Here is a 12,219-nt window from a genome sequence, read left to right as displayed (position 1 = left end):
ACCCCAGTCCTGAAGATACTTTCAGGTGCAAACTTTGTTTGCTCACACTTGGATAAAGGATTAAACTAATTTTATTATTCAGTTGGGACTGGCAAACCATGTACTGAATTAAGTGGAAGATGTTGGTATTACACAGAAGTTGCTTAAAGTCTTTTTAGCATCAGCTATAAAGCTGATGCAGTCCCCCACCCCAATCTCAACAAGCATGGCTGCATTAATTTGCCAAAGATTTGGGAGAAAGTCATTCTGAGACATTAAATAGCCTGACTTCCCAAAATTAACTTTGTTTATCTGTTGCCATGTTAGAACATTAGTTCTTCTTCAGTTACAATTTGAATTGTTTCTGCAATGATCAGGTTGAGTGCTTGTCACAATTGTAATTTGTGCTCTGAAGATGCTGGGTAGAAAATTAGCAAAATATTGGCAAGTTCAATATATATCTACCCTATGTATATAAAATGTAGGTGCCAGAGCCCACCCTTTTGAAGACTCGACACTAAGGGTAGCCCCCTTAGTGTCGAGTCATCAGAATTCAAGAACCGATCTACCAGTCTGGAACATGGGGGGGTGCCAAAGGTGCCAGGGCGGGGACATAGCCCCCCCAGTATGTGTACGTGTGTGTATATATATATAGATTTTTTTTTTTCATGTTTTTACTGTGAAGCTCTGTTATGAAGAACTTAATTAGCATTCAATAATATGTAAGTAGAGCTGATCTTAGGTAGTGTAGTCACTTAAACTGAAGAGGAGAGTAAAGGTTATTAAAGCAGGTGCTTGATGTCAGGAAGTCATGATATAGATTATTGCAGTTGATAGTGCCTTAGAATACTAGAATACTGCATGTAAGATCTGATAATATGGAGCTTAACAAATAACAGATTTTTTTCCCCAAATTAAACTATTTTGCTAAGAAGCTAATAACGATAAACACCACTGTGTCAATTCTCTCTATAGCCAACTCACTGAACATGGGATAGTTATATTGAGCTTCTTTTAGCGTAACACTATGCTTTATCTACAGAAACATTTAATAGATATGGCAATACTGCAGTTGCTATTTCGCATTTTGTTTTAAATCTAAATATGATAGAATGAAATCAGCAGTTGCTATTTCATTCTATCATATTCATCATCATCCAGGCTCCTGACTTTCATCCCTGAGGTTGCAAATATTGTGATAGTAATACATGAAAAAAAGTTATATCATTACTAACTTCTTATGATTTTCCTCCATATTAATGTGGAGGAAAATCAAGTTAAGACTCAAGACTCCAATAATATCATATGTAGGCCTCTATTGTATTCACACTGAGTACATTTTTTGTATTTCTTTCATCTTGTGTGTTTTATTTTCTAGATACGATCCTTTAATATCAGAAACCGTAGATGTGGAGCAAAGAAAATACAAATTTTCACAAGCTAAAGCTAATTCAAATATAGACCAAAGAGGTAAGCAGATATATATATGTTAACTGATTAAGTGTGTATGTATAATTGTATGGGTAATACTTTATTGGGTATATGTAATATTTACCCATTCATGCTTCCTGTCAAGACAATACATGTTTATTATAATAACATACCAAGGGGGATTAAAAAGCAAAGAATTTCTACTTGTTTAATCCTTTATTCAAGCATAAGCAAACAAAGATTGCATGTGAAGTTTCTTCATGACAAGGCTACTTATGTAGAGAAGCTAAGGACTTCGTGTTAATTGCCTTAGTGTCTCATAATGCTAGGCACACATCCTTTCATCGTACTGTGCATTATGAGAAGGCCACTACTCTGATCAGTTGCAACCTTTGAGGTCTCGTCAGTGGGAGCCAGACCCAGAAAAGATACCGAGGTTGAAGTAATGCAAAAGTCATATATCCCCATATACAAGTAGTGAAAAGGCATCACACATTATTAAAATACTCTGAATTAGAGCAAGTTGTAGAAATTTTTTTTTTATTGGTTATAAATTAAATTAACAATGCCAAGAAATTATATTTAGTTGAATCCTTTATCCCAGTGTAAGCAAATAAAGTTTGCATGTGAAGTTTCATGACATTAAGGAAATACTGAGGCAACTAATGTGAAGTCAGGTTCTCTATATAAGTAGTCTAGTCATGAAGAAACTTCACATGCAAACCTTCTTTGCTTACACTTGTATAATGAATTAAACAAGAATATAATTTCTTGGCATTTTTAACTCAATTCATAACCGAGGGGGGGGGGTTCTACTTCTCTTAAACCAAGGTGGGTTTGAACAGTAATACTAATTTAATTTTATATTTGCGTATAGGATATTAGTTCCTTCACTAATTTTCTGTGTCCACCATGGTTCTGAATGCATTTTAGGGGGGAAAAAAAACCTGATTGTCTTTTGAACCAGGCTTTGATCATTAATGTTCTTCATAAGTGATGTTGATGGAACTAAATTTGTATTATGTGCACAATTGTTTAACCAAATTGGAAACATTCTAGTGAGTGGTATTTTAGCATTTGTGATGTAAGTTAGGTCCTCTTTATAGGAATCCCTCTCACAATACTCACTTTTGTTATTAGTTTCATCCAGATTTAAATGACTTGTCAAAATAATTCCATCACTAGCCCAAACAATGATCACTTTTTTTTTTTTATACTAGAGGTGATTTTGTAAGTGATACTCTGGGTTGTAGTGATAGATAAGTCTCATTGCCACTAATATCACTTCCAAAAATGAAGAGTTGGGCGTTTGTGATATGCCTCTAAAAGACAACAAACTTTGAGCCATGAATCTTTCATCTCTTAAGTAGCTGGAATCCCTATAAGCAACATTTTTTATTAATCTTAGCGTAGATAATATACTCATACAGTGATTTTCAGTTATGTTGTCCAGCAGTCTTTTCTAAGATAATGCACACCCTTGGATGTATTTTTATTTTGCTAGCCTATTCGTGACTTGCTGAAATCATTGCCTTCTTTACCATATATTGGATGAATTTTGATTCAAATGGTAACTCAGGCTTTTGCCACCTGCAGACTGAGATGGACCATTGTTATAAATTTTATAGCACCGAGGACTTCAAAAAACAAGCCATTATTTTTTTTACCCTGTCCTTGTATTTTGCAAACAGATGCATTTAAAAACATCTTCTTCTTCTTCTGCTCTATAGTCCAAATTAAGCCTTGATCTCCTGGATTTATTCTTCCAACCCTGTCTTGATTAATGGTATCTGTCCATCTTGTTCTTGGCTTTCCTTTTGATCTTTTACCAATAATTTTATTATTTATAGTCTTAAGAATACTATCATTTCCCATAAGAAAACATATCCTGCCCACTGCAACTTTTTGGACTTGATTAAACTAAATATTGTAGGTTCTTTATAGAGTTCCTGTAATTCATAGTTGTATTTGATCCTCTAGAGACCATTATCATTCACCAAGCCAAATATTTTTTTAAGGATTTTTCTCCTTGCAAAAGTTAAGATCAAATTCTCCACTCTTGCTGTAAATATTCAGGTTTCACATCCATAGCTAACAACTGGACGAATTATTGATTTATATATTTGTACTTTAGTCTTCCAGTAGCTATCTTTTGAGTTGAATACCCCTCTTTATTTGACCATGAAATGCTAGAAGTGCAGAATCAAATTGTTTGGCTTGCAAATCATTACTCCAACTGTACATATTTAAACTGTTCCACCTCTTCTAATCAAAATTCCCAATTTTCATGCTTGTGCCTGATATTAATCATTATTTATTTATTTATTGTAGTTGATTAGTATTTAACCTTATCTCTTGTGCTAATTTATACAGAAATTCCAAATATATTTTTGTCTGATGACTAAATGTTATACTGGTATATATGAATAACCATTTCATAAACTGTGTTCAGGTGGTGTCAATGACTATACATTAATGTATAATGAATAACCCCCCTCTTACCCCCCCTCTTTTTTTTTTTTTTTTTGACCAAAGCATGACCCACTGAACCTCAGCTAAGACTACCACAACTTTTTCTCTTAGGTTATTAATTGTCATAAGCTCATGCTTGTGCTTCAATTCAACAGTAGCCATAGTAATAATCAAATACCTTTAAGAGGTATGCATACCATGATAGTACTACATGAAAAGTTCTCCAAATTAGTTTACTGTCTGGCAGGACTCCAATATTGTTAGATCTTCTAAGCCACTTCTAACTGCCTCACTGATCTAGATCTTGGTCTTTTACTTCGATCCTGGCATCACACACACCTGTTTTACTAAACTTTCTTCCATTCTGATTAAGTGATGCCTGCATACTAATTGATGTTATGGTATTTGCATCTTCGTTTTTAATATGATACTGTCATCTGTTCACTTCCCTAATCTTTCTCAGAACTCTCATATCATTTATCTCCATTATTTTATCAAATGTTTTATTTCTTACCCATCTCTCAGATCCATTGTTTAAGCAGTTGGTTTGAACGCTGTCTTGCACATTATTGGTTGAGGATTTTGACTAATTTCTCTCTTATTCCATACAAATTTATTCGCTTGATTTCCTACCATACTTTTTGTCAGATGACAGGTTGAGTCCTCAATGAACAAATCTTTGCCATCTGGCCATTTCTGTCATCTCTCTGAAACTCGATAATTGTGACCTTTCCCTCAAAGACCGTAGTCAAGTTTTTTTTTTTGGTCTTCCTCCAACGATTCCATTCAAGGCTATATTGGGTAATCCCTGAAATCTCTGGAAGTGTCCAAACAATTCTGTCCAGTTTGGTGTCGCTTGTTGTGATTTGGTTTTCAGGTCCTCTTTTATTTTGTCTATTCATCTAATTCTGTTGCCCTTTGGATCTTCCATCGTTGTATACAGGACTTTAGTTGGTAACCTTTCTGTGTCCATTCTGGTCACATCGGCCAAACCATCACAGTCTTATTTCTTGGATTTTGTCTATTATTGTTATTTCTTGTTTTAGTCGTTTCTTATGTCTTGGTTTCTTAATCTATCCAGCAGAGATACTCCAAGTAATCTTCTTAGCCAACCCATTTCAGTAGTTAATAATTTTTTATTTTCAGCTTTTTTGAGATTCCAGCATTCACTTCCATAGAGAAGTATTGGGAGGACCAATGTCTCATAGATTCTTACTTTCATTACTTGACTTCCATATTTTATTTAGTCGTCTAAAAGTTTGGGATGCTTGACTGATTCGTCTGTTTATATCTTTGTAATTTCACCATTGTACTCAATTACTCTTCTGAGGTAGGTGAAGTTTTCTACCTGCTCTAGCTTCTTACTATCGATTTCAGATTGGTGTTTCTTTTTCCTATTTGCATAATTTTTGTTTTGTCTATATTTAGGTTTAATCCAAATTTTATACATTCTTCCTTAAGTAAAATAAAGTAAAATATTTTACTTTATCATACCTGCCTTACTCCACTCTCTGTGTGGAACCAGTTAGTTGTGTCCTCCACTCATACTGCACTTCAGATTTCTCATATAGATTCTTTCTTATTAGTTTTGTTGTGAATTTCATATTTTCCCATACTTTTCTTCTACGGATCGAATCAAATGCCTGACGAAAGTGTATGAAATTTATATAGCAACTTTGGTCATATTCTAGCATCTTTTCTATGAGCTGTCTTAAGGTGAATAATTGATCAATTGTGCTTCATCCTGGTCTGAAACCTGCTAGTTCTATATATGGCTTAATTTATTTTTGGAATACTTTCGTAAAAACCTTACTTGGAATATTGCATTCTGTTTTATCTCCTTTTTTGGTCTAATCAGTAGGTATTGCTTCATTTTTGTAGATCCTTTCAAATGTTTCTAAAAGTTGTTCCTTTCCTGCTTTTAAGAATTCTGCATGTATTTGATCAATACCAGATGCTTTCCTAGTTTTAAGTTTATCTATGCTGTGTGCTATTATTTCTTTGGTAAAGATATTTGTTTCCTCTTCCATTTCAGTGGCTGGAATAATAATATCCTGAAAGCTGTTTTTATTTTATAAGTCTCTAAAGTATTCTTCCAATCTGACCATTCTTTTTGTTTTACTTTCAATTAGTTGTCCCTCTTTGATCATTATCGTTGTCTGTGTCTTACTAATTTGATCTATTTGTTTATATAATCCATGGTTATTTTCTTTTGATATCTTCTCTGCTCTGCCATTTTTCTTCTATCCAGTTTTTTAACTAGTTTTCTAATTTCTCTGGTTAATCTGTTATAGTTCTGTTTTAATTTCATGCTTGTCCTTTGGAATTATAGCTATGATATCTTCTATAACTTAATTCATGTTTGACTTGCTCATTTGTTTTCTTAAGCATTTCATTTCGATTTCTTTGAGTCTACATATCTCAGCTCCACACATTGCTATAGGTATATTAATAGTTTTATAGAGTTTTAGTTTGAGGCTTTTTGAAATGCTGTTATTTTTCCATATATTTAATTTATATTAGACTGCTTTTATCACTTTTATTTTCTGATTCCTTCTACCCCCCCCCCAAAAATAAACCGAACTTTTGATAGAAAATAAAACATAGGCCAATTATAATTATTCAAATTATTTATTTCATTCAATACAGCGTTTGGCACAGTTCAATTAATTCGTTAAATGAGTTTTTTATATCAGTTTTTGGGATACTGTTGAGGGCTGTGGTTACTGCCACTTGAACGTTTTCAATGGTGTATCACTTTCCTTTCATCGGCAAATGCAGTTGGAGGAAAGAGAAAGAAGTCACAGTTCTAAATCAGGTGAATACGACGAGTGATCCAACACACGAACTTGGTTTTTGCTCAAAAACTATCTCACAATGTTTGAACGATGAGATGGTGCATTATCGTGCAAAAGTGACCAGCTGCCTGCATCATGATATTCATGCCGTATGCGACGAATTCTCGCTATCAATCACTTCAAAACTTACCATTGACCTTTTGGGCAGGCAGAACGAATTTTTTGTGGATAATGCCCTTGGAATCATAGAACACAAATCAGCATTGTCTTTACTTTTAACTTCTCCAAGCGACTTTTTTTTTTCGAATGTCCCTCTTCTGATGATCTTCACCCAGCACTCTGGCGCTTGTTTCGGGCTTATACTCAAAACACCATGTTTCATCATTATTTATTGATCATTTCAAGGAAGTTTGAGTCCTTACGAGCAGTTTTAATAAGGTCCTTGCAGTGTTCAATTTCGATACTTTTTTGGTTGTCAGTCAACTTGTGAACAAATGCTAACCTGGCTGGCCCAGTGGTTAGCGTGTCTGCTCTCCAGTCAAGAGGCTGCGGGCATGGATGTTTGTGATTGTCTGTGGAAATACTAGTGGTAGTCGGCGGTAGATATCATTGGTGGAAGCAAAGTTGTAGAGTAGATGCCCCTCCCTGGAGGTGACAAATAATAATAAATCGCAAATTCAATTTACAAAGGTCCAAACTCTCGGTCAAAATGTTGTGCACAGTTTGATTTTGATTTTGGAATCTTCAATCAATCTCACGGATGATTTTGGGTTTTCTTTGATGAAATCACGCACTTTTTGGATGTTAACTTCACTCTGCCCAGCTTTTCATCATCCTCAAGCGTCTCACGACCACTTTGAAATCGCTTAAACCACTCATAAACTTGAGTATGGGATAAGTATTCATTACCATATGCTTTTTGAAGCATTTGATGCATTTCGGTAAAACATTTACCAAGTTTAACACAAAAGTCAATCGCAACTCTCTTTTTGAAGCTCATTTTCTGACCGTTCATCAAAACAGACTGTCACTCTTGGCACTATAACTCTGCTTCTAAAAGGTTGCCACTTTTGACAACAAAAAGATACAGGTGGCACCACTGGTTTCTTCTATTTTCGAATAGTTTGGTTTCTTTTTGGACAGAGAGAGTGTACAATAAGTGTAGCTTTTTTCATTAGTCTACAGAATATTGCTTGAGACTTTGGATATGCTTTCTTTTCCAAAGACAGCGTCTAACTTCTTGAATCTGCCATTGGAGTTCTGTTTTTTTTTATCCTTGCAAACAACTTTACCACATTCATCTTTGGCTGAATCAGCCATTGTTTTCTTTAGAGTCTGTAAGTGTCTGGTTCTTGTTTTCATACTCTTTCAGTTTCTTTTTAAGATATTTTTTAAAAATATTTTTGTATATACAGGAGATTATCAAAATAATGAAAACAAAAATTTTTTGGAGAATTCTTTTATTAATAAGCTGTAGCCCCACCTTGGGCTGTTAGGACAACATGGAATAGACTGATACAAGTCACGTACATAAGATAATGGAATTTAGGACTATTCTTCCTGCAGAAAATGTGACCAAACCTTAGAGACAATACCTTGTCAACTGTAGCTCGTGATACACCTATGATTTCTGCAGTTTTGGTTATGGCAGCTTCTGCAAGCCGCACTCCAATGATCATACCTTTTTGGAGGTCACTGAGGTCTGACACTTTGCACACTAACTGCATAACAACAATCACAGAGAATGTTATCTGTGATGTGAGGTATATGATATTGGTTATCACATAGCAGTGCCACAATCAATGTTGAATTAGCTGTTGTGCAGTTAGTGTGCAAAATGTCAGACCTCAGTGATTTCCAAAAAAAAAAAAAAAGTATGATCATTGGAGTGAGGCTTGCAGCAGCAGCATAAATCATAGATGTATCACGAGCCACAGTATCAAAGATTATAACAAAATATGGAAACGGACAAGGCATTGTCTCCAATCAGTTCTCCAAGGTTCAATCATATTTTGTAGGAATGGTCCCAAATTCCATTATTTTGTGCACATGACTTGTATCAGTCTATGCATATCAAATTTGGTGGCCTACAGCTTATTAATAAAAAAATTCTTCAGAAAATTTTTAGTTGTTTCCATTATTTTGATAATCCCCTGTATATATACACACACACACCCTTATGTCTTGAACCAACAAGAAGATATTTCTGTCAACAGTGACATTATAAGACTTTCTTTTATTGAATTTGTGCACATATATCAGTTCAAGTACTGATCATTATTATTATTATTGGCTTAGATCCAAACAAGGACCAGCCTTTCTTTTGCTTTATGTCAGCTCTAATGAATTCTGCCATTCAAGATTATCCCCATAATGTAGCCACGTAACATGTATTCTGTACTGTAACTATTCCTTCCTTTCACTAATTCTTCTGGCAGTTCTACATCTTTTCCATTACAGTACTTATGTTGAATCTGGTTCAGATGGCATGACATTTCTTCTTTCACATTGTGTTATCATGGTCCTTTTGTTTAAACCAATTAAAAAAAAAAACCATCTGCTAACAGGATGCACCATCAGAAGATGATTATACATTAGTTCAGAAATGCTGACCAGCTCTTTGCATCTCTTAAAAGGCTATATGCACGTCTCCAGTTATCTACTACTGACCCTTAAGCAATTCATTAGCTATAAATATTTGGCAAATTGTCACATAAGTACTTGAGAGAAGATGCATGGAAAGGTCACCTAGATACTTAATAAAAGCTTATTGTGAGGACAGCTGAAAATCTGCAGTTATGCTAACTCTCTGGAGGGTGTACTTTTCTCCTCAGAATTTATTATACTGAAAAGTGATGATTTCTACAGTATCACTATATTGGTCATGTGCCATAATAGCATGTAAAAAAATAATAAATAGCCAAGGGCTATGAACTCATTTATCCAACAGTTGCCTTGTAGTATATTGAACAAAAAATTATGAACTTGACTCATCCAAAATTGAGTTCTGTAAGTGAAATTTATATCTAACTCCTTAGGGTCACCTCACCTTAGTAAGGTGACCAGATTCTAGATGTACATCTATTCATCAATAAAATGTCATTATTGAAACTTTCAGGTGGTTACTTAAGTCTTAACATTAGATAACTTGTGGAGAAACAAACAGAACTTCAGATTCAATTCCTCACTTACATACCTTAGTGTCTGAGATGTATTGACTTAGGTCAGTAGTTTTTAGTAGTTTGTTATAGCAAGAATTAACTGTAATACACTTCATAGTCTTAAACACTAACCATTCATACCTTCTTTGGTGAATAATAAGAACAGTTTGAGAATTTATAATATAGCCACGTAACATGTATTCTGTACTAACAGACCTAAGCATACATAATCGTCTTCAAGTTATCTAGAAATTATTCAAGAACAGGTATGAGAGTTCCAGTGTACTTCTTAAGATGTGTCCTTTGATTCTGTGGTATTAGAAAAATATCATTGCTATTAAGCAAGCAAGAAGCAGCATGACATATTTCTTGAACAACTGGAAGTTGTAGCCCCTGGAGAAAAAAACTCAAAAACTATGCAGTGCATAATGCAAATTTATTGATTTACATTAATAATATATAAGGTACTTAAAATGCACTTTACTTTTTTAGGAAAAACACCTGATCAGTCCATACATCCTTCTTGGGAAGCAAAACGAAAATTAAGACAACAGCAAATGAAGATTCAAACATTCCAAGGCAAAAGAGTGAAATTCACTGATTAGGCACTACTTAAAAAAAATTCATTAATTATTACTGATTGATTACAAAGGAAATAAGCTTGTTCATCATGCATTTATGTACAGTTGCTCTTCAATGTATATAAAAATTTAAAGTTGGTGTATAAATCTTGTTTTTTTTTTAGCTCATACACAAGAAGTTAGTTGATCAACTACAGTATGTTAGTACTGTGTATGGGTAGTGGGTTGAGAAAGGAGAAACTTGTTTACATTTGATTTAAAAGCCTGTATATTGTCATCCTTGGGAAACACATCAGAGGGAAGACTGTTCCACAAATACAGCAATAGCAGGAATGGAGGAGGAGAAAAAGAAACTTGTTCTGTGGGTTTCAAGGTGTAATGTGAAGGGAATCTTGGGTGACAGGTGCATGTTATAACAAACTTAGTACTGAGTGGGGAAATCATTGATGCTATTTCAGATGAACATTTTCCATGGAATTTATAGAATATACATATTGCAGAAACCAAATGCCTGAGGATGCATTGGTTGCATTCTCTATTTGTCTGTTGTGTTGTGGTGCATCTAGTCTAACTTAGCAATGAGAATGTGTCAGCTCTCCATGTTAATAAAGAAGAGTACTGTATTCAAACTGCTCTCAACTCCTAACAACATATTTGTATATGTAAAAAACTAGGAAGGGCTTTGAAAGAAAATAGTTCCCCATAAAAAATGGTGTGAACAATGTAGCAAGGTTTCACATCTTTCTTTATATAACTGCTAACAAAATGGCGTTTATGTAGGACTTCAGTCTTTTTCACAGAATCCTATACTGGAAGAAATGTCCTTCTGCCTCATGGGTTACTATAATCTGGGATGGTCATTATAATGAATAGGTGCAGAGAATTGGACAGAGAGTAGGTTCACGCAGAAGACTCAGTGAAGCCAATCATAAGAAGGTGGTTTTGAAAAACTGTTTCTTGTTAGTAATGAGGTAGTAGAGCATAGTGAGCAAGTTCAATGAAGAAGAGATTTAATGGTGGTGTGATCAAGCATGGACAAAGTCTGGTGTAGATTTTTTTTTTCTAAAGACAGGAAACTAAAGGCTTCCCATTTTATTGATGAAACATAAGCGAGTTTAAGAAGGAAATGCAGTGATCTTTTTGGGAAAGTCTTTTAGTTCAGACAAGGAACTTTGCAATAATGCAAAGATTTCCTTAGCCCAGACATGGCATTTACTTGATATAGGCCTTGTAGCTTCTTGTGTGGAAAAGATATTAAAACAAACAAAAAATTAAAAAAAAAAATGTATTTGTTCCATGCAGAGATTCTAGGATGGATCTAATTTACTTACAAAGATAGGAGAAAGACCTGTAGCAGTACCTTCTGTTTGCAGTTAAATTTGTGCTGAAAATGAAGTAGTCCAAGTGGATGATAAAATCAAAAAGATGAACACTATCTAAGGGAATGTCTATGAAAAGAGACAATACCAAGTTTGATGAAGAAGTCATTTGTGCTAAGACCTCCAAGATTTTCTTTAAATTGGGGATTGTTTTTTGATAAAGAATGTGGATTTACTTGTGAAGGACTAAATTAAAAAGCTGCTGGGTAACTAGATGAACCTACGTCAATGACAGGTCATAACAGAACATCTGCTTTATGGATTTTGGGGGACCATACAATCTACAAGGATGATCATTATATGTTCGTGCTTTTTTGGTTTCTTCACCCCAACTAGTAATGCCATCAGTGTGTTTGTTTAGTATTTAACTGATTAAAAGTTGGATCATCAAAAGAGGATGAATAATAAATGGCATGCA

The 12,219-nt window shown here is 34.4% G+C and overlaps 1 protein-coding gene across 4 annotated transcripts in view; it reads left to right on the top strand.

Moving 5' to 3' along the window:
* The window catches only part of Rlb1 (lysine-rich basic protein Rlb1), a 183,939-nt gene that overhangs the window by 70,773 nt on the left and 100,947 nt on the right, over nucleotides 1–12,219 (top strand). For 2 of the 4 annotated variants that reach the window (XM_090403375.1, XM_090403378.1), the window contains exons 6-7: nucleotides 1,358–1,449; nucleotides 10,334–10,569. In XM_090403375.1, the coding sequence (XP_090259501.1) occupies nucleotides 1,358–1,449; nucleotides 10,334–10,446 (205 nt within the window). In that variant the 3' untranslated portion in view covers nucleotides 10,447–10,569. Of the gene's footprint in view, nucleotides 1–1,357; nucleotides 1,450–10,333; nucleotides 10,570–12,219 lie in introns of those variants that run through there. The other 2 variants (XM_090403377.1, XM_090403376.1) reach the window with 1 other exon arrangement.

This window comes from Typopeltis vanoorti, chromosome 14 (genome assembly GCF_054136105.1).
Source record: "Typopeltis vanoorti isolate ZY-2024b chromosome 14, IOZ_Tvanoo_1.0, whole genome shotgun sequence".
In the NCBI taxonomy this organism is placed as follows: domain Eukaryota; kingdom Metazoa; phylum Arthropoda; class Arachnida; order Uropygi; family Thelyphonidae; genus Typopeltis; species Typopeltis vanoorti.
This window is presented reverse-complemented; position numbering and strand designations above follow the sequence as displayed.